Source organism: Bufo bufo, chromosome 2 (genome assembly GCF_905171765.1).
Source record: "Bufo bufo chromosome 2, aBufBuf1.1, whole genome shotgun sequence".
Classification (NCBI taxonomy): Eukaryota; Metazoa; Chordata; class Amphibia; order Anura; family Bufonidae; genus Bufo; species Bufo bufo.
The window spans coordinates 530,326,273-530,348,265 of record NC_053390.1 but is presented as its reverse complement, the minus strand read 5'-3'; the positions used below and the strand labels follow the sequence as shown (position 1 = coordinate 530,348,265).

General features: G+C 44.9%; 1 protein-coding gene across 1 annotated transcript in view; it reads right to left on the bottom strand.

Moving 5' to 3' along the window:
- Positions 1-21,993, bottom strand: part of LOC120990959 (transmembrane protease serine 11D-like) — a 65,906-nt gene that overhangs the window by 19,389 nt on the left and 24,524 nt on the right. The window contains exon 5 of the mRNA XM_040419850.1: positions 856-912. Within this exon, the coding sequence (XP_040275784.1) occupies positions 856-912 (57 nt within the window). The remainder of the gene's footprint in view (positions 1-855; positions 913-21,993) is intronic.

Here is a 21,993-nt window from a genome sequence, read left to right as displayed (position 1 = left end):
TTACTTACAAAATTGGCACCTGCATGCCCCCGACCCACTCCTCTAAAAGTTCTGCATACAGGGGCGTAGCTAAAGGCTCATAAGCCCTGGTGCAAGAGTTCATCTTGGGCCCCCTTACCTCAGTGTTTTGTGTCCAGGGGCAGGGAATCACATGGCCTTCATGCTGAAATGGACCCCCCCCCCCCCATGCTAAATTTCTGACCTAACCCATTCCCCCCAGCCAGAGGTGTAACTTGACCTGCATGCACTTTCTATAATACCTGTGCATTCTTATGCACCACAAGGGACTTTGGGCCCCCTCAGGCCCTGTAGCTGCTGCTACCTCTGCACCCCCTATAGCTACGCCCCTGTCTGCATAGCAAATCACTGCTCCTGCCTGCAGCTGGCACAGGCAGGGGCATCAATGTATGTTCCCGACTGTACATCGTTCACTGCAGTCCCCCCCAGTGGAGTCCGTACACCCATATACCACTGACGTGCGTAGATTCCAAAGTGCTGTAGACAGCTGAACTTCAGGAGCCTATTTTGTAAGTAAAATGTAAAAAAGTAACAAAATACCTTATATGCCATTTAGAATAGTTCTTAAAAAAATGCTTAAAAGGTTAGGTACACGTTAAAATATCCAATGAAATGGGTTGAGATGCAATAGCTGACTCAGGCCATAGACATCAGTGTCACTGTTGGTGGGGAGAAAAAAGCTGATCCTTTTTTCTAAGGTCATACAACTCTTGTAGGGGTAGATCTAGACATTCTAAAGGGTGCAAGGGTAACGAATTATAACATTGTGGAATATGAATTAGAGGTAGGTTAATAGCAACTCATAATGGGTTGTTAGTAGTGTACTGTAATACACACCTGGAAAGGTCTGGACAGGGATCTGAGTAGTTGCACTTGGTGCAACACTGCTTGAAACTGGTAAAGAAATAAAAACACATTCTAAGGTTAGACTAAAATATATTGGGCATTATCTCAACCTATGCTGGTTTTCAAACATTTCAGACTTGCAGAATTTTCCACAAGCACGCATTAATGTGATAAGAGGGAGTTCACATCACCGTTTAGCTTTCCGTTCTTCTGATCCGTCAAAAGAAGAGGGAGAAAAAAAAAAAGGATAATGTAAAAAAAAAAAGAATTTTTTTTTTAGACAGAAAAAAAAGTCCTGCATGCAGTAGTTTTTTTGCTGTCTAAAAAAATGATCTCAGATGGAAATGGCTCAAATGGATGACAACTGATGCAACAGGATCAGTTTTTATGCAGGATCCTTTAAAAAAACGGATGCTATGCAATCCTATGCATAACTTATGCAACAAGATCCGTTTTTTTACAGGATCCTGGGTTTTCTTTTTTCTTCTTCTGATGGATCAGAAGAATGGAAAGCTAAACGGTGATGTGAACTCAGCCTAAGGGCTCATGCACACGACCGTATGGCTTTTTCAGTGTTTTGCGGTCCGTTTTTTACGGATCCGTTGTTCCGTTTTTTGTTTCCGTTGTGTTTTCGTTTCCGTTCCGTTTTTCCGCATGCCATATACAGTATACAGTAATTACATAGAAAAAATTGGGCTGGGCATAACATTTTCAATGGATGGTTCAGCAAAAACGGAACGGATACAGAAGACATACGGATGCATTTCCGTATGTGTTCCGTTTTTTTTGCGGACCCATTGACTTGAATGGAGCCAAGCACCGTGATTTGCGGACAAGAATAGGACATGTTCTATCTTTTCACGGTACGGAAATACGGAAATACTGAAACGGAATGCACACGGAGACACTTCAGTATTTTTTGCTGAACCATTGAAATGAATGGTTCAGTATATGTACCGTATACTGAACTCAAAAAACGTCCAGTATACTGAACGCAAAATACTGTTGTGTGCATGAGCCCTAAGGGTCTATTCAGACGTTCATATAAATGGGTCTGCATCCGTTCCACAATTTTGCGGAATGGGTGCAGACCCATTCATTTCAATGGTGCCGCAAAAGATGCGGACAGCACACCGTGTGCTGTCTGCATCCGCACTTCCGTTCCGCGGCCCTGCAAAAAGATACATCATGTCCTATTCTTGTCTGCAGCCATGGACAAGAATAGGCATTTCTATTATAGTGCCGGCAATGTGCAAAACACGGACACTGGCCGTGTGCGTTCCGCATATTGCGGACCCGCAATTTGGATGTGTAAGCATGTTTTAGGTATGACTGAAGAATATTTTAATTGATGTTGGACGGGTTTTCTGAGAGTTCAATATTGATGACCTATCCTTAGGGTAGGTCATTAATATCTCATTGGTGGGGGTCCACCTACCAGCACTCCTGTGATCAGCTGTTTGAGGAAGTAGAGCACCATAGCCTTTTCTTGGGCTAGTGACGTCATGTTTATCGGTCACATAGCCTAGGCTATGTCCTGAGGATAGGTCATCAATAGTTGCCTCCCAGAAAACCGCTTTGAGTATGCAATAATTCTCTAATTACTGAATGTATTTAGGATGTGGCTACTCTAGTATTTCCACCAACTGGGTGTGTACAGTTTTGTGACCATTTCTGTTCAGTTTTAATTAATAATATTATTACCCCCTTAAGAGCTGGAAGAAGTTTTGTTTTTGCATTTTCGTTTTTTTCTTTTCTACCTTCCAAAAGCCACTACTTTTTTTTTACATTTTTCATTCACAGCCATATGAGGACTTATTATTTGTGGGATCAGTTATATTTTTTAATGGTGCTATCCATATCTTGTATTGGAAAACAGGGAAAAAAATTCTTTGTGGGGTGAAATTGAAAAAACAACAACCCATAACTCTGCCATGGGTTTTTGGGTTTTGATTAGAGTTGAGCGGACACCTGGATGTTCGGGTTTGACGGGTTCGGCCGAACTTTACCCCCAACCCGAACCCCATTGAAGTCAATGGGGACCCGAACTTTTGAGCACTAAGATGGCTGTAAAAATGTCATGGAAAGGGCTAGAGGGCTGCAAATGGCATCAAAATTTGGTTAAGAGCATGGCAAGTGCTCTGCAAACAAATGTGGATAGGGAAATGACTTAAAATAACATAAAATACGTAAAAATAAAAAATTATAATCTTGATCTAGGAGGACGAGGTCCATATGGAGTAGGAGGTTGAGGAGGCAGTGGATGTGGCGGTGTAGGTGGAAGCGGCGGTGGAGGAGGAGGAGGTAGTCTACACTGCTTTTTTGTTTTACTTTTTTATTTTATTAGGGTACACCCCAAAACATTGGGAAATATAACCTGTGATAACCCCCTCCAGTCGTGCTAAACACACGTTCAGACAATACACTGGCTGCAGGGCAGTCCAGCACCTCCAAGGCATAAAGGGCAAGCTCAGGCCATGTGCCCAATTTGGAGACCCAGAAGTTGAAGGGGGCAGACCCGTCATTCAGTACGTGTAGGCGTGTGCACACATACTGCTCCACCATGTTGCTGAAATGCTGCCTCCTGCTAAGACGTTCCATATCAGCTGGTGTTGCTGGTTGTTGTGGCGTGCTGACAAAGCTTTTCCACATTTCGGCCATGCTAACCCTGCCTTCTGAGGTGCTGGTGGTGCCCCAGCTGCGTTGGCGACCTCTTCCTCCTCCTCTGCCTTCGCCTTGTGCACCCACTGTCAGGTGGGAATGCCACCAGCAGCGCATCTACCAGCGTGCGCTTGTACTCGCGCATCTTACGATCACGCTCCAGTGACGGAATTAAGGATGGTACGTTGTCATTGTAACGTGGATCCAGCAGCGTGGTCACCCAGTAATCAGCACAAGTTAGAATGTGGGCAACTCGGCGGTCGTTGCGGAGACACTGCAGCATGTAATCGCTCATGTGTGCCAGGCTGCCCAGAGGCAACGAAAAGCTGTCCTCTGTGGGAGGTGTATAGTCTGTGTCCTCTGTATCCCCCCAGCCACACACCAGTTATGGCCATGAGCTGGTTTGGGTGCCACCCTGCTGTGAACACGGTTCCTCCTCCTCCATCTCCTCATCCTCCACCTCATCATCCTCCAGAACTGTGCCCTGACTGGACAATTGTGTACCTGGCATTTGTGGGAGCAGGAACCCACCCTCGAAGCCACTAGTGAATGACTAGCCGAAAACCCTATGAAATGATCCCTCTTCCTCCTTCTCCTCCTGTGCCACATCCTCTTCCATCATCGCCAGAAGCGTTTTTTTTCAAGGAGGCATAGAAGTGGGATAGTAACGCTAAGAACGGCGTTATCAGTACGGGCCATGTTGGTGAAGTACTCGAAACAGCGCAACAAGGAACACAGGTCTCGCATGGAGGCCCAGTCATTGGTGGTGAAGTGGTACAGTTCCGCAGAGCGACTAACCCGTGGGTGCTGCAGCTGAAACTCCACTATCGCTTTCTGCTGCTTGCACAGTCTGGCCAGCATGTGCAAGGTGGAGTTCCACCTTGTGGGCACGTTGCATATGAGGCGGTGAGCTAGAAGGCCGAAGTTGCGCTGCAGCGCTGACAGGCGAGCAGCAGCAGGGTGAGAACGCCGAAAGTACGCACAGACGGCCCACACTTTATGCAGCAGCTCTGACATATCGGGGTAATTTTTAAGGAACCTCTGCACCACCAAATTCAGCACATGCGCCAGGCAAGGGATGTGCGTCAAACCGCCTAGTCCCAGAGCTGCTACAAGATTTTGCCCATTATTGCACACCACCAGGCCGGGTTTGAGGCTCACTGGGACCAACCACTCATCGGTCTGTTGTTCCATGCCCGTCCACAGCTCCTGCACGGTGTGGGGTTTGTCCCCCAAACAGATAAGTTTTAAAACTGCCTGCTGTCGTTTACCCCTGGCTGTGCTGAAGTTGGTGGTGAAGGTATTACGCTGACCGGATGAGGAGCCGGTAGAGGATGAGGAAGCGGAGTAGGAGGAGGAAGCAACAGAGGCAAACTGAAGCGCCCTGCAATCCTCGGTGGTGGAAGGAAATGCGCCAAACTGCTATCCGCCTCAGGCCCAGCCGCCACTGCATTTACCCAGTGTGCTTACTGTTCCACGTATCCGTAGTTATGTGGACCTTGCCACAGATGGCGTTGCGCAGTGCACACCTGATCTTTCCCCTCACTTGGTTGTGCAGGGAAGGGATGGCACGCCTGGAAAAGTAGTGGCGGCTGGGCACGACGTACTGTGGGACAGCCACCGCCATAAGGCTTTTAAAACTCTCCGTCTCCACCAGACGGAATGACAGCATTTCAAAGGCCAGTAATTTTGAAATGCTGGCATTCAGGGCCAGGGATCGCGGGTGGGTAGGGGGGTACTTCCTCTTCCGCTCCAGTGTTTGGGAGATGGAGAGCTGAACGCTTCCGTGGGACATTGTGGAGATGCTTGGTGACCCAGGTGGTGGTGTTGCTGGCAGATCCTCTGCTTCGGGGTGGCAGGTGGCACTGTCACTCCAGAGGTGGATGAAGAGGCCGAGACTGCAGCAGAAGAGGAAGCAGGAGGAGCCAGAGACCTTTCTTGGTTTTTGAGGTGTCTACTCCACTGCAGCTCGTGCTTTGCACTTAGATGCCTGGTCATGCAGGTTGTGCTCAGGTTGAGAACGTTTATGCCTCGCTTCAGGCTCTGATTGCACAGCGTGCAAACCACTCGTGTCTTGTCGTCAGCACATTGTCTGAAGAACTGCCACGCAAGGGAACTCCTTGAAGCTGGCTTTGGTGTGCTTGGTCCCTTGCTGCGGTGGGCAGTAGCAGGCATACTGTCTAGGGGACGGCCGCTCCGCTTTTGCACCCTGCTCCCTCTTCTGCTGTGCTGGTGGCTCTGTGTGACCACCGCCTCTTCCTCCGAACTACACATGTCACTCGCATGACCTTGATTCCATATGGGGTGGAGGACCTAATCGTCCTCCACATCATCTTCCACCCAGTCTTCACTCCTGCCCTCCTTGTCGGTCTGCAAACTTTCGAAAGCCACAGCAGTTGGCACCTGTGTTTCGTCATTATCCGAGACGTGCTGCGGTGGTCCTCCCATGTACTCATCTTGAAACATAAGTGGTTGGGCATCGGTGCACTTAATCTCTTCCACTTCTGGGGCAGGGCTAGGTGGATGGCCCTGGGAAAGCCTCCTAGCAGAGTCATCAAAAAGCAGAAGAGACTGCTGCATGACTTGGGGCTCAGACTGCTTGGCTGATTTGCAAGGGGGTGAGGTAAAAAGGCTGATGGACATTGGCTGCAGGTGCCAACTCTGATCTTTTAGCAGGAGACTGGGTGGGAGACAATGTAAAGGAACTGGAGGCTGTGTCAGCAACCCAATCTACTATCGCCTGTACTTGTTCTGGCCTCACCATTTGTAGAGCCGCATTAGGGCCGACCAAATACCGCTGGAGGTTCTGTCGCCTACTCACACCTGAGGAAGGTGTTTCACTTGTGCGTGTAGCTGGCATAGATCGACCACCTCCTCTCCCTGCAACAGGAGCTCCACCAGCAGCACCACGACCGGGGCCACATCCTTTATTTGATGCTCTCCTCATATTTCTCAAATTTAGGATCTTGCCCAAAATGGGTGTTTTTTTAATAACAGAATAGAACAACAGTATCTAACGCGTGTATCCACACTGACAGATGCAGCAAAGGCTGCAATATTAAGTACTTTGCCCAAAATGGGTGTTTTTTTAAACCCAGAATATTATTGCTGTATAGTGATGGACAAACATCTGCCGGGATGGTTCGCAAACGCGATCGCGATCAAATGTTCGCGAACTGCAAGTTCGTGGTGGATCCCAATTATTTTAATGGCAGGCGAACCTGAAAAACCTTCAGCTCATATTTGCAGCCAAGAAATAATTACTAGAAGTGCACAAATAGTCCCACAACATGGATAGTCTTAAAAACCACGGGCGAATCTAAATTCCACTCGGTCACGAGGGTAATAGAGAAACAAGAAAGAGGGGGTGGGGGCGCACAATAGGGTAGTACGTTCAAAACAAAATAAATCGATTGAAAAGATAAAAAGGTGCTCACCTTTTAGGGTTGTGCTAGTAATAGACACAACTCTATTGTAGACTTATAGATATATATATATATATATATATATATATATATATATAGACCTTTAAAATCCAGGAATGCAGCCGCAGAAGGAGTATCTTTGGGATCGGATGCCCAATCCCCCCAAAGAAAGCTTGTGGAAAAGGAAATTCTGGTCAGGCGCAAAATCACTGGTTCAAGTCGGTCTCTGAAGGTGAATCTTCTTTTATTTGTATAGCAAACGTATATACACAGAACAACACATTTCGGGGCTCGAATTGTCCCCTTCATCAGGTTCATAAATAATCACCAGTGATTATTTATGAACCTGATGAAGGGGACAATTTGATCCCCGAAACGCGTTGTTCTGTGTATATACGTTTGCTATACAAATAAAAGAAGGTTCACCTTCAGAGACCGACTTGAACCAGTGATTTTGCGCCTCACCAGAATTTCCATTTCCACAACATGGATAGTGACATACCAGATATATTATTCGAATTTGCGATCTCCATTCATTATTTTTTTCAATGCGAAATATCGGCAATACGCAAATGCACTATACAGTATCCAAATGCACTATAAAAAAAGTATATTGGTATATAACACCCCGCTTCAATCTGTTTTTTTGGAGGGTGACTGGTATATCACACCAGTAGAAATTATTTGTTCCAATAACACTTGTCCCTCTATATACCTGCAGTATCGCAGCAGAACCGCACATAACTGCTGCACAATACAAATGCACTATAATATACTAACCTAGAAAGTATATTATAACATTGTACAAGGAAGGCAATCCATTAGAATATACATATACAGTACAGACCAAAAGTTTGGACACACCTTCTCATTCAAAGAGTTTTCTTTATTTTCATGACTATGAAGGCATCAAAACTATGAATTAACACATGTGGAATTATATACATAACAAACAAGTGTGAAACAACTGAAAATATGTCATATTCTAGGTTCTTCAAAGTAGCCACCTTTTGCTTTGATTACTGCTTTGCACACTCTTGGCATTCTCTTGATGAGCTTCAAGAGGTAGTCCCCTGAAATGGTCTTCCAACAGTCTTGAAGGAGTTCCCAGAGATGCTTAGCACTTGTTGGCCCTTTTGCCTTCACTCTGCGGTCCAGCTCACCCCAAACCATCTCGATTGGGTTCAGGTCCGGTGACTGTGGAGGTCAGGTCACCTGGCGCAGCACCCCATCACTCTCCTTCATGGTCAAATAGCCCTTACTTTCAAAGTTTTCCCAATTTTTCGGCTGACTGACTGACCTTCATTTCTTAGTGAAAGTAATGATGGCCACTCGTTTTTCTTTACTTAGCTGCTTTTTTCTTGCCATAATACAAATTCTAACAGTCTATTCAGTAGGACTATCAGCTGTGTATCCACCTGACTTCTCCTCAACGCCACTGATGGTCCCAACCCCATTTATAAGGCAAGAAATCCCACTTATTAAACCTGACAGGGCACACCTGTGAAGTGAAAACCATTTCAGGGGACTACCTCTTGAAGCTCATCAAGAGAATGCCAAGAGTGTGCAAAGCAGTAATCAAAGCAAAAGGTGGCTACTTTGAAGAACCTAGAATATGCCATATTTTCAGTTGTTTCACACTTGTTTGTTATGTATATAATTCCACATGTGTTAATTCATAGTTTTGAAGCCTTCAGTGTGAATCTACAATTTTCATAGTCATGAAAATAAAGAAAACTCTTTGAATGAGAAGATGTGTCCAAACTTTTGGTCTGTACTGTATATAAAACGTAACCTTTATTAATGTTACTATGAGGGTCCATTCAGACGTCCGTAAGTGTTTTGCGGATCCGCAAAACACGGACACCGGCAATGTGCATTCTGCAGTTTGCGGACCGCACATCGCCGGCACTTTAATAGAAAATGCCTAATCTTGTCTGCAATTGCGGACAAGAATAGGACATGTTCTATTTTTTGGCGGAAACAGAAGCACGGATGCGGAAGTGCGGATCCGCAAATGCGGATGCGAACAGCACATTCCGGCCCCATTGAAAATGAATGGGTCTGCACCCGTTCCGCTAAATTGCGGAACGGATGCGGACCCATTTTGCGGACGTGTGAATGGAAAAGATATCCCTCAAAATGAAAATAAATTAAATTATTAAAGTTAAGCAAAAAGCAGAGATGTGGTAGGCAATCAAATCAGAAACTATATGTCCTACCACAATCCGGGGGGTTCCAGTGCACATCCATGAATCCTGGATGGAAAGCAAAAAACGTCTATCCTTGGGCTAGATGATGATGTGGTATTGAAGGACAGGGTGGACAAAGAACTGTCCCTGATATTGCCCTACAGGGGGGTGCTATTCTGGCCCTGATAGCCTAACCACAGACCACCCGCCCTGATAAGAGCGACCCCGTCCGGAACCTTACCCTATATAAAAATGGCCCTAGTAAGCCCCTAGCCCTAGGCCCCTGACTTCAAGGTGATCACTATATAAATCTATGTGTTTTTGACTTATTATAAAAGTATATTATAAGTATATCGCACCCCTCTGTGTATCACACCTATCGATAGCACACCTATACCAGTCCTTAAAAGGACTTTTGTGGCCCTATTAGCTAGCGTTTGGTGTCCCTAACAGCCTGTCCCTGCTCCACACAGCAACCTCTCCCTACACTGGCAAAACACTGAATGTAAAATGGCGGCCAGACCAGGTTTATTTATAAGGTAGGGGGTATATCCATGTGCTGAAAGGTCTCAAGTTCTTCACAATGTAAAAGAATATGGAGGGCACGAATATCTCCATATGTTCGCATGTTTGGCGAATCGCAAACACGCAAAGTTCGCCGAGAAACAACCGCCGGGCGAACCGAAAAGGCCATCTCTATTGCTGTATTAAAGGCTGCAAATTTAGTTTTTTGCCCAAAATGGGTGTTTTTTTATTAACAGAATAGAACACCAGTATCTAACGCGTGTATCTCACACTGACAGATGCAACAAGGGCTGTAAAATTTTGTATTTTGCCCAAAAAGGGTGTTTTTTAAAACCCAGAAAATTATTGCTGTATTTCTAGCTTAAATTGCACACTGACTAATGCAGCATAGGCCCCAGATGGAGGGTATTGCCAAAAATGGGTGTTTTTTAAAACCAGAAAATTATTGAAGTATTTTAAGCTTGTTTTTAACAATGACAAATGCAGCAAACGCTGCAAAATTAGGATTTTGCCATAAATGGGTGTTTTTTAATAACAGAATATGACAGCAGTATAATGCTTGAATTTCACACTGACAGATGCAGCAAACGCTGCAAAATTAGGATTTTGCCCTAAATGGCTTTTTTTTAATAACAGAATATGACAGCAGTATATATAACGCTTGAATTTCACACTGACAGATGCAGCAAGGGCTGTAAAATTTTGTATTTTGCCCAAAAAGGGTGTTTTTTAAAACCCAGAAAATTATTGCTGTATTTCTAGCTTAAATTGCACACTAACTAATGCGGCATAGGCCCCGGATGGGGGGTATTGTCAAAAATGGGTGTTTTTTAAAACCATAAAATTATTGAAGTATTTCAAGCTTGTTTTTAACAATGACAGATCCAGCAAACGCCGCAAAATTAGGATTTTTCCCTAAATGGGTGTTTTTTAATAACAGAATATGACAGCAGTATATAACGCTTGAATTTCACACTGACAGATGCAGCAAGGGCTGTAAAATTTTGTATTTTTCCCAAAAAGGGTGTTTTTTAAAACCCAGAAAATTATTGCTTATGAGCATGCTGTTGGGACTATTATCTAGACCACGGGTGTCAAACACAAGGCCCGCGGGCCGAATCCGGCCCGCCAGACCTCGTCATGCGGCCCGCGTAGCCGCAGGCGGCCCCCGCTCCTCCCGGCTCCTGTATCGGGTGTATCGCATAAGGAGCGCTGTGTATTACCGGTACTTACAACTACAAGCGCTCGCCGAGAGGAGGCAGGCTGGGAGGACGGGCGCTGGCAGTGTGAGTCATACGTCACGCGCCTGCGCCGCCCACTTTATGAATGAAGCAGGCGCGTGACGCATGACTCACGCTGCCAGCGCCTGTCCTCCTGCCTCCTCTCTGCTACCTACCGAGGGGCGAGCACTTGTAGTTGTAAGTACCGTAATAAACAGCGCTCCTTATGTGATTACATTCAATTACAATTAACTATTAGACATAGGATTATACAGTGAGCGGGGCCCGTGTAGTAGAATAGTCACTGCACGGGCCCCGCTGTCATTATAAAAGCAGATGCCGGCCCCTAGCCCGTGTATTGGGGGTCATTCACACTACAGGGACACTTATGGAGGGGATCTGTGGATGACACATAGCATAAGATGCTATATATGTGTCATCCACAGATCCCCCCCATAAGTGTCACCCACAGATCCCCCATAAGTGTCACCCACAGATCCCCCATAAGTGTCACCTCAGATCCCCCATAAGTGTCACCTCAGATCCCCCATAAGTGTCACCACAGATCCCCCATAAGTGTCACCCACAGATCCCCCATAAGTGTCACCCACAGATCCCCCATAAGTGTCACCCACAGATCCCCCATAAGTGTCACCCACAGATCCCCCATAAGTGTCACCCACAGATCCCCCATAAGTGTCACCCACAGATCCCCCATAACAGTGCGTCACCCACAGATCCCCCATAACAGTGCGTCACCCACAGATCCCCCATAACAGTGCGTCACCCACAGATCCCCCATAACAGTGCGTCACCCACAGATCCCCCATAACAGTGCGTCACCCACAGATCCCCCATAACAGTGCGTCACCCACAGATCCCCCATAACAGTGCGTCACCCACAGATCCCCCATAACAGTGCGTCACCCACAGATCCCCCATAACAGTGCGTCACCCACAGATCCCCCATAACAGTGCGTCACCCACAGATCCCCCATAACAGTGCGTCACCCACAGATCCCCCATAACAGTGCGTCACCCACAGATCCCCCATAACAGTGCGTCACCCACAGATCCCCCATAACAGTGCGTCACCCACAGATCCCCCATAACAGTGCGTCACCCACAGATCCCCCATAACAGTGCATCACCCACAGATCCCCCATAACAGTGCGTCACCCACAGATCCCCCATAACAGTGCGTCACCCACAGATCCCCCATAACAGTGCGTCACCCACAGATCCCCCATAACAGTGCGTCACCCACAGATCCCCCATAACAGTGCGTCACCCACAGATCCCCCATAACAGTGCGTCACCCACAGATCCCCCATAACAGTGCCACCCACAGACCACAATTAGTTCAAAACCCACCAAAAGCACACCTTTCGGTTCAAATTTTTTTTTTCTTATTTTCCTCCTCAAAAACCTAGGTGCGTCTTATGGGCCGCTGCGTCTTATAGGGCGAAAAATACGGTAACCCTTACAGTTCTGGAATGTGTTGGATAACACTGACAGCATTATGTCAGTGTTATCCAACACGTTCCAGAACTGTAAGGGTTACATAGCATCATGAATCAGTATAATGCTATGTGACCCCAGTCAGCGCTTGCAGGTCAGGCCGGGACCGGCCCTTTGAGGGGGACCAAACTGCTGATGCGGCCCCTGATGAATTTGAGTTTGACACCCCTGATCTAGACGATACCTATATAATGTGGATGGCTACTATAAGATAATTACATTTGTTGGAGGTATCTGTGTGGATTAATCACTGAAGTACAAATTCACTTATTACAATGAAGCTATACCAAATACTCGGCTTAGCTAATCCATATTGAAGTAATATATAAAAATCTTAATAAACCAGGCACACAATCTATAACATTGATAGGACCCTCATACACATTACGCTATTGTTGTCTGAACCCACAATTTTTGGTGGGGCTGGCTGACCATCTAATGTATATGGGGAGCACCCAACTCTCCTCTAATGTTGGGAGAGAGATGAATAGGGCATGTTGAACTTCAGCACCCAAGCCATTTGATCTCTAGGAAGATAAGTCACCTCCAAAGGTGTCAGGTTGCAACTTTCTCTTTTCTCCCCACTGAAAACACATAGGGGCACATTTATTAAGGCCAGCGTTTTAGAAGGCGGTCTTAATAAACCCCTATACCTGATGGTGGATCCGCCGGAGTTATGAAGAGGCACCAGCCTCTCTATAACTTCGTAGGATCCTCCGCCATTTCTAAATGTAAGACAGCTTCTGCTGATAAACAATTAAAATCTATAGCACATCAATAAAATGTAATGCAATAATGATTGTTCATGTGGATCCTCAATGTACAGGACTTGCACACTAGAACTTACTTGGGGGTTAAAATGTTATATTGGATGCTGTTTTTAATTTTTTATTTAATTGTTGCTTTAGTTTAGCTTCATAGGTCAAGATACTGAAGACCACACTGTATGGAGAATTATATTTTTTATTAACACACGTGTCCATCAATACAGTAAGTCCATGGCCTTGAATGCTGCAGTGCTCCATATACTGTATATTTTGTTTTGCCTGACCTATGTCAAGTTTTCTGCCGTCGGCTGCTGGCTAAATCCCAAATGATGTACTTTGTAGGATTAACATTATATATATATATATATATACACTCCTACCTTAATTCTACGTGGCATTGATTCAACAAGGTGCTGATAGCATTCTTTAGAAATGTTGGCCCATATTGATAGGATAGCATCTTGCAGTTGATGGAGATTTGAGGGATGCACATCCAGGGCATGAAGCTCCCGTTCCACCACATCCTAAAGATGCTCTATTGGGTTGAGATCTGGTGACTGTGGGGGCCATTTTAGTACAGTGAACTCATTGTCATGTTCAAGAAACCAATTTGAAATGATTCGAGCTTTGTGACATGGTGCATTATCCTGCTGGAAGTAGCCATCAGAGGATGGGTACATGGTGGTCATGAAGGGATGGACATGGTCAGAAACAATGCTCAGGTAGCCTGTGGCATTTAAACGATGCCCAATTGGCACTAAGGGGCCTAAAGTGTGCCCAGAAAACATCCCCCACACCATTACACCACCACTACCAGCCTGCACAGTGGTAACAAGGCATGATGGATACATGTTCTCATTCTGTTTACGCCAAATTTGGACTCTACCATTTGAATGTCCCAACAGAAATCGAGACTCATCAGACCAGGCAACATTTTTCCAGTCTTCAACAGTCAAATTTTGGTGAGCTTGTGCAAATTGTAGCCTCTTTTTCCTATTTGTAGTGGAGATGAGTGGTACCCGATGGGGTCTTCTGCTGTTGTAGCCCATCCGCCTCAAGGTTGTGCGTGTTATGGCTTCACAAATGCTTTGCTGCATACCTCGGTTGTAACGAGTGGTTATTTCAGTCAACGTTGCTCTTCTATCAGCTTGAATCAGTCGGCCTATTCTCCTCTGACCTCTAGCATCCACAAGGCATTTTCGCCCACAGGACTGCCGCATACTGGATGTTTTTCCCTTTTCACACCATTCTTTGTAAACCCTAGAAATGGTTGTGCGTGAAAATCCCAGTAACTGAGCAGATTGTGAAATACTCAGACCGGCCCGTCTGGCACCAACAACCATGCCACGCTCAAAATTGCTTAAATCACCTTTCTTTCCCATTCTGACATTCAGTTTGGAGTTCAGGAGATTGTCTTGACCAGGACCACCCCCCTAAATGCATTGAAGCAACTGCCATGTGATTGGTAGACTAGATAATTGCATTAATGAGAAATAGAACAGGTGTTCCTAATAATTCTTTAGGTGAGTGTGTATATATTTATATATATATATATATATATATATATAATCTTGGTCATGCCTCAACCCTAGTAACATAGTATCATAGCTTGTAAGGCTGAAAAAAGACATCTGTTCATCCAGTTCAGCCTGTTATCCTGCAAGTCGATCCAGAGGAAGGCAGGTAGAAGCCAATTTTCCTCCTTTTAGGGGAAAAACTTCCTCCCAGACTTTAATCAGGCAATCAGAATTCTTCCTGGATCAACGACTCTTCTCCAGAAATCTAGTAACTATAACTTGTAATATTATTACACTCCAGAAATACTGTACATCCAGGCCCCTCTTGGACTCTTTTAGTGAGTTCACCATTACCACCACTGGCAGAGTTCCATAGTCTCAATGCTCCTACTGTAAAGAATCCTTTTGTCTAGAGCATGTCCCCTCATCACAGTCCTGGGGATAAATAGATGATGGGAGAGATCTCTGTACTGACCCCTGATATATTTATACTTAAATACACATACTAACCTTTTTAATTTGTGTGACTATTATTTTTTGTTGGGAGAGGTGGCAACCCTAACAGAACCCCTGCTCCCCGGTGACCCCCATAACTTTATAGTTATGCCTACGGAGATGTGTGGGGGCTCATTTGAGGTAAATCTGTCTTTTATGACAATACCATTTTGGGATCTGTATGACTTAATCACTTTCTATTCAATTTTCTTGGGAGATTAAGTGATGAAAAAACGTCAATTTTTATTTTTTATGATACATCCTTCACCATATGGGCTAACTGTTTTATTTACATTTTAAAAGTATGGGTGTTTTCGCATGGGACAATGCCCATAATGTTATTCTTTTTTTTGTTTATTTTTATTTTGGGGAAAGTGGGGAGATTTTTACTTTTTAAAACTTTTTTTATATTTTTAAAACTTTTTTGTAATTTTTTTAAAATTACTTTTCATCAGATTGCAACTTATACAGAATAATGGAAATTGCTCCATTATTCTGTATAGAAATTACTATATCACAGTTCAGTGCTGCCACCTCGTAGCCTGAACTGGGATATACTAATAATGAGCCTGGAAGCCTAGTACAGGCTGCGGCTCATTTTTAGAACAGGGTGCTTTCCCCGATCTCCGCTGGGGGAAGGCACGTCTGAGCAGGAAGCCCAGGTTTCCGTTTTTTAACACTCTCAGATGCCATGGTGACATTTGACAAATGCCACAACCGGGACCACTGAGATTTATCGCCCAAGGGCCCACATGAACCTGGAGCCGGCCCTGCTTACATGGACCAACAAGAACCATGACCAGTGCTTGTGCTGGCAGGTTTTTCACTGCTTGTGTGATTGCCAAATACATATCACACAATTATGTTGACCATGTAGTAGACAAAAATAAATTAGACAATAGACAAAGAAATTATTATTATGAAGTTATTTGTTATACCAAAACCCCCACCGATCAGATATTGATGACCTATCCTGAGGATAGGCCATCAATATGTACTGGATGCATAACCCCTTTAAGTTCTTATGGACTGTTTTCTCTCCTATTGTATCTTGTTTTTGTGCTTGTATGTGTATTTTTATGTTTTTATAACTGTATAGTGTCTCAGAAGATAGAAAGCTATAAATGATTATAATTAGCAATAAATCTATTATAGGTCATTGAATGATTCATTATAACCATTATAACAATGGCTTCATACATCATACTTGTGAAAGGCAGAATAGTACCAGCCTTTGGTGTTTCATTCTTGTATTAACATTCAATTCCAATTTATTTTTAATTTAGGCAGGCATCGAATACACTGGCGGATCCAGGGGAAGGAGGGGGGGGGGGCGCAACGGGGCAATTGCCCCCCCCCCATCCCGAGAAATTATATAGTGAGAGAGAGGAGAGAGAGAGAGTCGAGAGGGCTTCCGATCGCAATCACCCATATACATTACTCACATGATATCCGAATCAAGTAGTCACTGCACAGAGCGCACTGACCGTCTGACGTCACACGCTGCAGTTGCCTTCAGATTCGCGCCAGACCAGTAAATTCTGGTTTGCAGGCACGGCGGGAAGTGGAAGGAAGGAGCAGGCGAGCAGGAGTGCCAGGAGGAACACACTCAGTCAGTCTAAGGAGTAGGAGTGAACTCTCAGGAGCGCAGCTGCGCTGAGCCTGAGGTAGTGTGTACTGACTGGTCTGTGCTGCCGGGGATTGCTAAAAAGGGTTAATAAATACTGTCAATGGGGGACTGCTGAGAGGGGTTAATAACTATTGTGAAAGGCCCTTCACAGTAGTTTATTAACCCCTTTCAGCAGTCCCCAATTCACAGTATTCATTAACCCCTCGGGGGACTGCTGAAAGGGGTTAAAAAATACTGTGTGAAGGGGGGACTGGCTGGCTCCCTCCAGTACACCCCCTGGCCCCTCCACAAGTTCTTCTCTCCCCCCCCCCCCTCCAACAGAGTCATCCACTAATGCCCATAACAGTGTCATCCCCACAGATGCCCATAACAGTGTCATCCCCACAGATGCCCCCATAACTGTGTCATCTCTACAGATGCCCCCATAACAGTGTGTCATCCACAGATGCCCCCATAACAGTGTGTCATCCACAGATGCCCCCATAACTGTCACTGCCAGCTCTCTGAGAAGCCGTGGCAGACGTTCTTCTGTACCTCTGGCATGATGTTCTTTGTTTTGGTTTCACTTTGTCATCTCTTTTCCTTCTCCCAGCTGTCATCTATTTACACTGATTGCCTCCCTTTATATTCCCTCCCATACTGCCTCACTTTGCGGTTTATACTACTTCCTGGATTGTGTTCAATGCAAGAGGCTGCAACTGCTGGTTCCTCAGATAAGTCTTTTCCTTTATTTGTGTTTCCGTGCTGGCTTGATTCTAGGTGACCCTGACTCCCTCCGTATTAAGTGCAGGGAGCCGGTGGTCGTGTCCCCTCACTATTATAGGGTTTTCAGGTGTCACTCAGTCTAGGTACGAGGGCATGCAATTATCTATCATAAAGATCTTTGCATGGGCAAAGCAGTCAGGGAGAGCTCTAGGGGTTTTGTAGGGCTCACCCATATGTTCCTTAGTTTGGGATCAAGTCAGTCGGATGTTTATTTATAACTTCCAGTTTTCTGCAACACCATCCGTGACAATAACAGTGTGTCATCGACAGATCCCCCATAACAGTGTGTCATCCACAGATCCCCCATAACAGTGTGTCATCCACAGATCCCCCATAACAGTGTGTCATCCACAGATCCCCCATAACAGTGTGTCATCCACAGATCCCCCATAACAGTGTGTCATCCACAGATCCCCCATAACAGTGTGTCATCCACAGATCCCCCATAACAGTGTGTCATCCACAGATCCCCCATAACAGTGTGTCATCCACAGATCCCCCATAACAGTGTGTCATCCACAGATCCCCCATAACAGTGTGTCATCCACAGATCCCCCATAACAGTGCGTCATCCACAGATCCCCCATAACAGTGTGTCATCCACAGATCCTCCGTATAAGTGTATCATCCACAGATCCCCATAACAGTGTGTCATCCACAGATCCTCCATATAAGTGTGTCATCCACAGACCCCCATAACAGTGCGCCTGCGACAGTAAGGAGGGGAAGGAATCAGCGGAAGCAAGCAGAGGACGGCACAGCAGACGACTGAATAGCTTCTTTTGTAAGTAAATAGTTTTATTATAAATGTAGTTTAATCTGTTTTTGTCTTTTATTAGTAGGTTAATATAATAAAAAGGTATCCCTGCATACCGCAATACTCTCATATTTTGTAATCTTATTTATATATACTTATTTTGTTTTTTCCTAGAGTCGCCACTGCGATTGCCTTACTTCCCCATTCCGCCGGCCGGCACCGCCCGGGTAACGTGCGGGCTGTCGCTGCACTACTGAGCACCGTGCATTATTACTACAAAGGAGGCACAGAGGGCATTACTACTACAAAGGCGGCACAGAGGGCATTACAACTACAAAGGGCATTACTAGTATTAGGGGGGCACAATGGGCATTACTACTATGGAGGGGGAACAATGGGCATTACTACTATAAATGGGATACAATGGGCATTATAACATAAAGCACACAGCAGCTCTCACCTTCCCCTTCACCAGTCGAGCACGGATGACGCACCCGGATGCGTTATGGTAAATTCGAAAATATAGGAAAATCCAGCCCAAGAAATGGTGGAAAAATTCGTAGCTTTATTGCGGCATAAAATCTTCGACAGAAACAGGAATGTTCGGTTATGCGTTTCAGGCCACTAACAATTATCGGTCCTTCCTCATGAGCTAAGTCACTTAGTAGCAAAATAAAAATATATTTGCTGTTCAGCGGTGTAGTTATATGTTCTAAAGCCCTTTTTGTGTGCGTTAGTGTGAAAAAAAAAGGGCGTCTCGGGGGGCTCTACTTGTATAAGCGTTTAATAGAACAGGTTCTGTAGACATCTATGTGGAATCAGCTGACGACAGTGTAAAAGGAGTGAGCTTCTTTTTGGCGCTAACATCGAGCTGTAAGGCCTCTTGCATACGACCGTATGGCTTTCAGTATTTTGCGGTCCGAAAAAAATACGGATGACGTCCATGTGCATTCCGTTTTTTGTGGAACTGAACAGCTGGCCCCTGATAGAACAGTACTATGCTTGTCCATTATGCGGACAATAATAGGACATGTTCTATCTTTGAACGGAACGGAAAAATGGAAATACGGAAACGGAAGGCATACGGAGTACCTTCTTTTTTTTTGCGGGTCCATTGAAATGAATGGTTCCATATACGGTTCGTAAATGGAACGTAAACGGTAAAAAAAAACGTTTGTGTGCAAGAGGCCTAAGGCTGAGTTCATACTTCAGTTATTTGGTCAGTTTTGGCCCCGTGACTGCCCAAATAAGTGAAGTGTGCAGTGATTCTAGGGGCTCATGCACACGACCGTTGTTGTTTTACGGTCCATTTTTCACGGACCGGTTGTTCAGTATCTGAGGTATTTTTTTTCTCTGATTTAGGTCCTCTTCCGTTCCGTTATTGCACAAAACATATCCATATGGTTTGCGTATTTGATCCGTTTTTTGCGGATCGTATACATAAACAAAGTAACTTATTAATCACCAAACACATGAGCAATATGGGCTGGGCATAGCATTTCTACAGTATGGATTCGCAAAATACGGATAAAATACGGATAACATGCGAATGTGTTCCGTATGCGTTCTGTATTTTTTGGGGACCCATTGACTTGAATGGGGCCTCGGACCGTGATTCGCGGACAATAATAGGACATGCACTACTTTTTTGCGGAATGGCCATTCGGACAAACGGAAACGCAATGCACACGTAGTAACTTCTGTATTTTCTACAGCCCTATTGAAGTGAATGGTTCCGCATACAGTCCGCAAAAAAACCGGAATGGACACGGAAACATAATACGTTCGTGTGCATGAGCCCTAAGAGCCTGTCATCTGCATGTCATACTGACTCACAGTATTATTTCACTACCAAAGCAGACTCCCTATGCGTGTTACTGCAAGGAACTGTGTTCTACACCACTATAACGGCTTTCTGCAGCCAGGAAATAGCTGTTTTTAACGTAATTCGCTGCAAATAAATTCTGCAAAAATTTGGCGAACCGGCGAATTGAATTTTTGAAAAATTCGGCGAACCGGCTAAACAATTTTTTTTTACATTCGCTCATCTCTAACAGTGTACGACGCTGTGCTTGGTAAGCTGCGAGAAGGCAGCAGTGTTCACAGGAGTACCAGTGCCTTCTCAAACAGCTGATCAGCAGGGGGTCCCTGGAGTCAGACCCCCACTGATCAGATACTGATGATCTATCCTGAAGATAGTTATCAAAATCTCAAAAAACCCCTTTCATTTTCATGGGGCCTGGCAAACAACAGGTCAAGGGAATGAAAGATGTATGCTTAACTGACAAAAGTGGCAAAAGGGCTCATACACATTAGACTAAAGATAATGAAAATAGACAACTTCAGCCATAAGTAAAGTTTGTTGGGTGAAATGTAGGAACAACTAATGCTTATAGCCGACTGTTGACATACGGTCCACGTCTGCAACGAACCTAGCCAGGTTTTTGTGAGATAGTAAGACAAAAGATATTTTGTTCTTACTAAATAGAGCTTTTGTACACCACGTACACCAATATTCTTTTTTTAGGACATTTTTTTGAGAATTGTATATGAACATCAACCATCATGAACCATCAACCAACCAAATTTGTATGACTGCATTAGTGAAATGAACATTCACCATCAATCATCATACACAATCGATCAATTTCTATATGATGTGTATGACTATCGGTGAAATGAATATTCATCATCAAGCATATACCAGGCAGTGGGTGTGGACCCACTGTGCCAACTAATCAGTTTCACTTTGAGCTATCTGTAAGGACATTGTCCTGCTGTCCCTGGTGTAGTCGGCAGCTGCCCAGAGACACTGGTACAAAGCACTGAAGTAACAAACAATACTTATAGTCAGGAAACAGGCCAAGGTCAGGGCAGGTAAAATTTGTGCATATAAAATACGTGAAACAGGTCCAAGGTCTGGGCAGTCAGGTGAGGATCAACATGGTAAAAAGGCATAGGTTTGGTACATGGGTAGACAGTGTGAATAGCACACTTTCACTGGGTAAACTAGCTAGCTAGGAACCTAAAGCTTATGCACCCTCCCACTAGGGAAGGTGCCATATATAAATTCAATGAACTCCAAGAAGTGAGCACATCCAGTAGGGGATAACTTTCACTGATGCTGGGATGTGAATAAATATTAAAATATATAAGCTTTATTGATATGCACTAAAATCCAAAACAAAAATAAATAAACTATAAACAGAGTTCTAGCCCATCGTTAACCACCGTCTTCTGTACTCTTACCAGTTTTGGTTTGGGTTCTTTTCTTGAGACTCAACCGCACGGCATTCAATTGTGTCCTGTTCGGCGGCATGTTGGCTTGCTATGTACTTGACAGCCTGTGAACCTGCATGAAGCACGATGGAAGCATCCCGTTCCCCCCTGGTGCCACCTCTATACACCTATGTAAGCCCTGATGACGCGACAAAAACGTGTATGCAGGCCATGACTTGAGCTGTGATGCAGGCATCTGGGCGGGTGGTCTTATAAATAGCCGGTGCAAGGCCATATTAGAGCCAACAGCGCTACACTATGTCATCTTGCAGCACTATTTATGATGTGTACACTGCCCCACATTACTGGCAGTAACAAATTAATAATATCAATATCCCTCTGACCCCTGAGGAAATAGGGATATGGAAACGCATA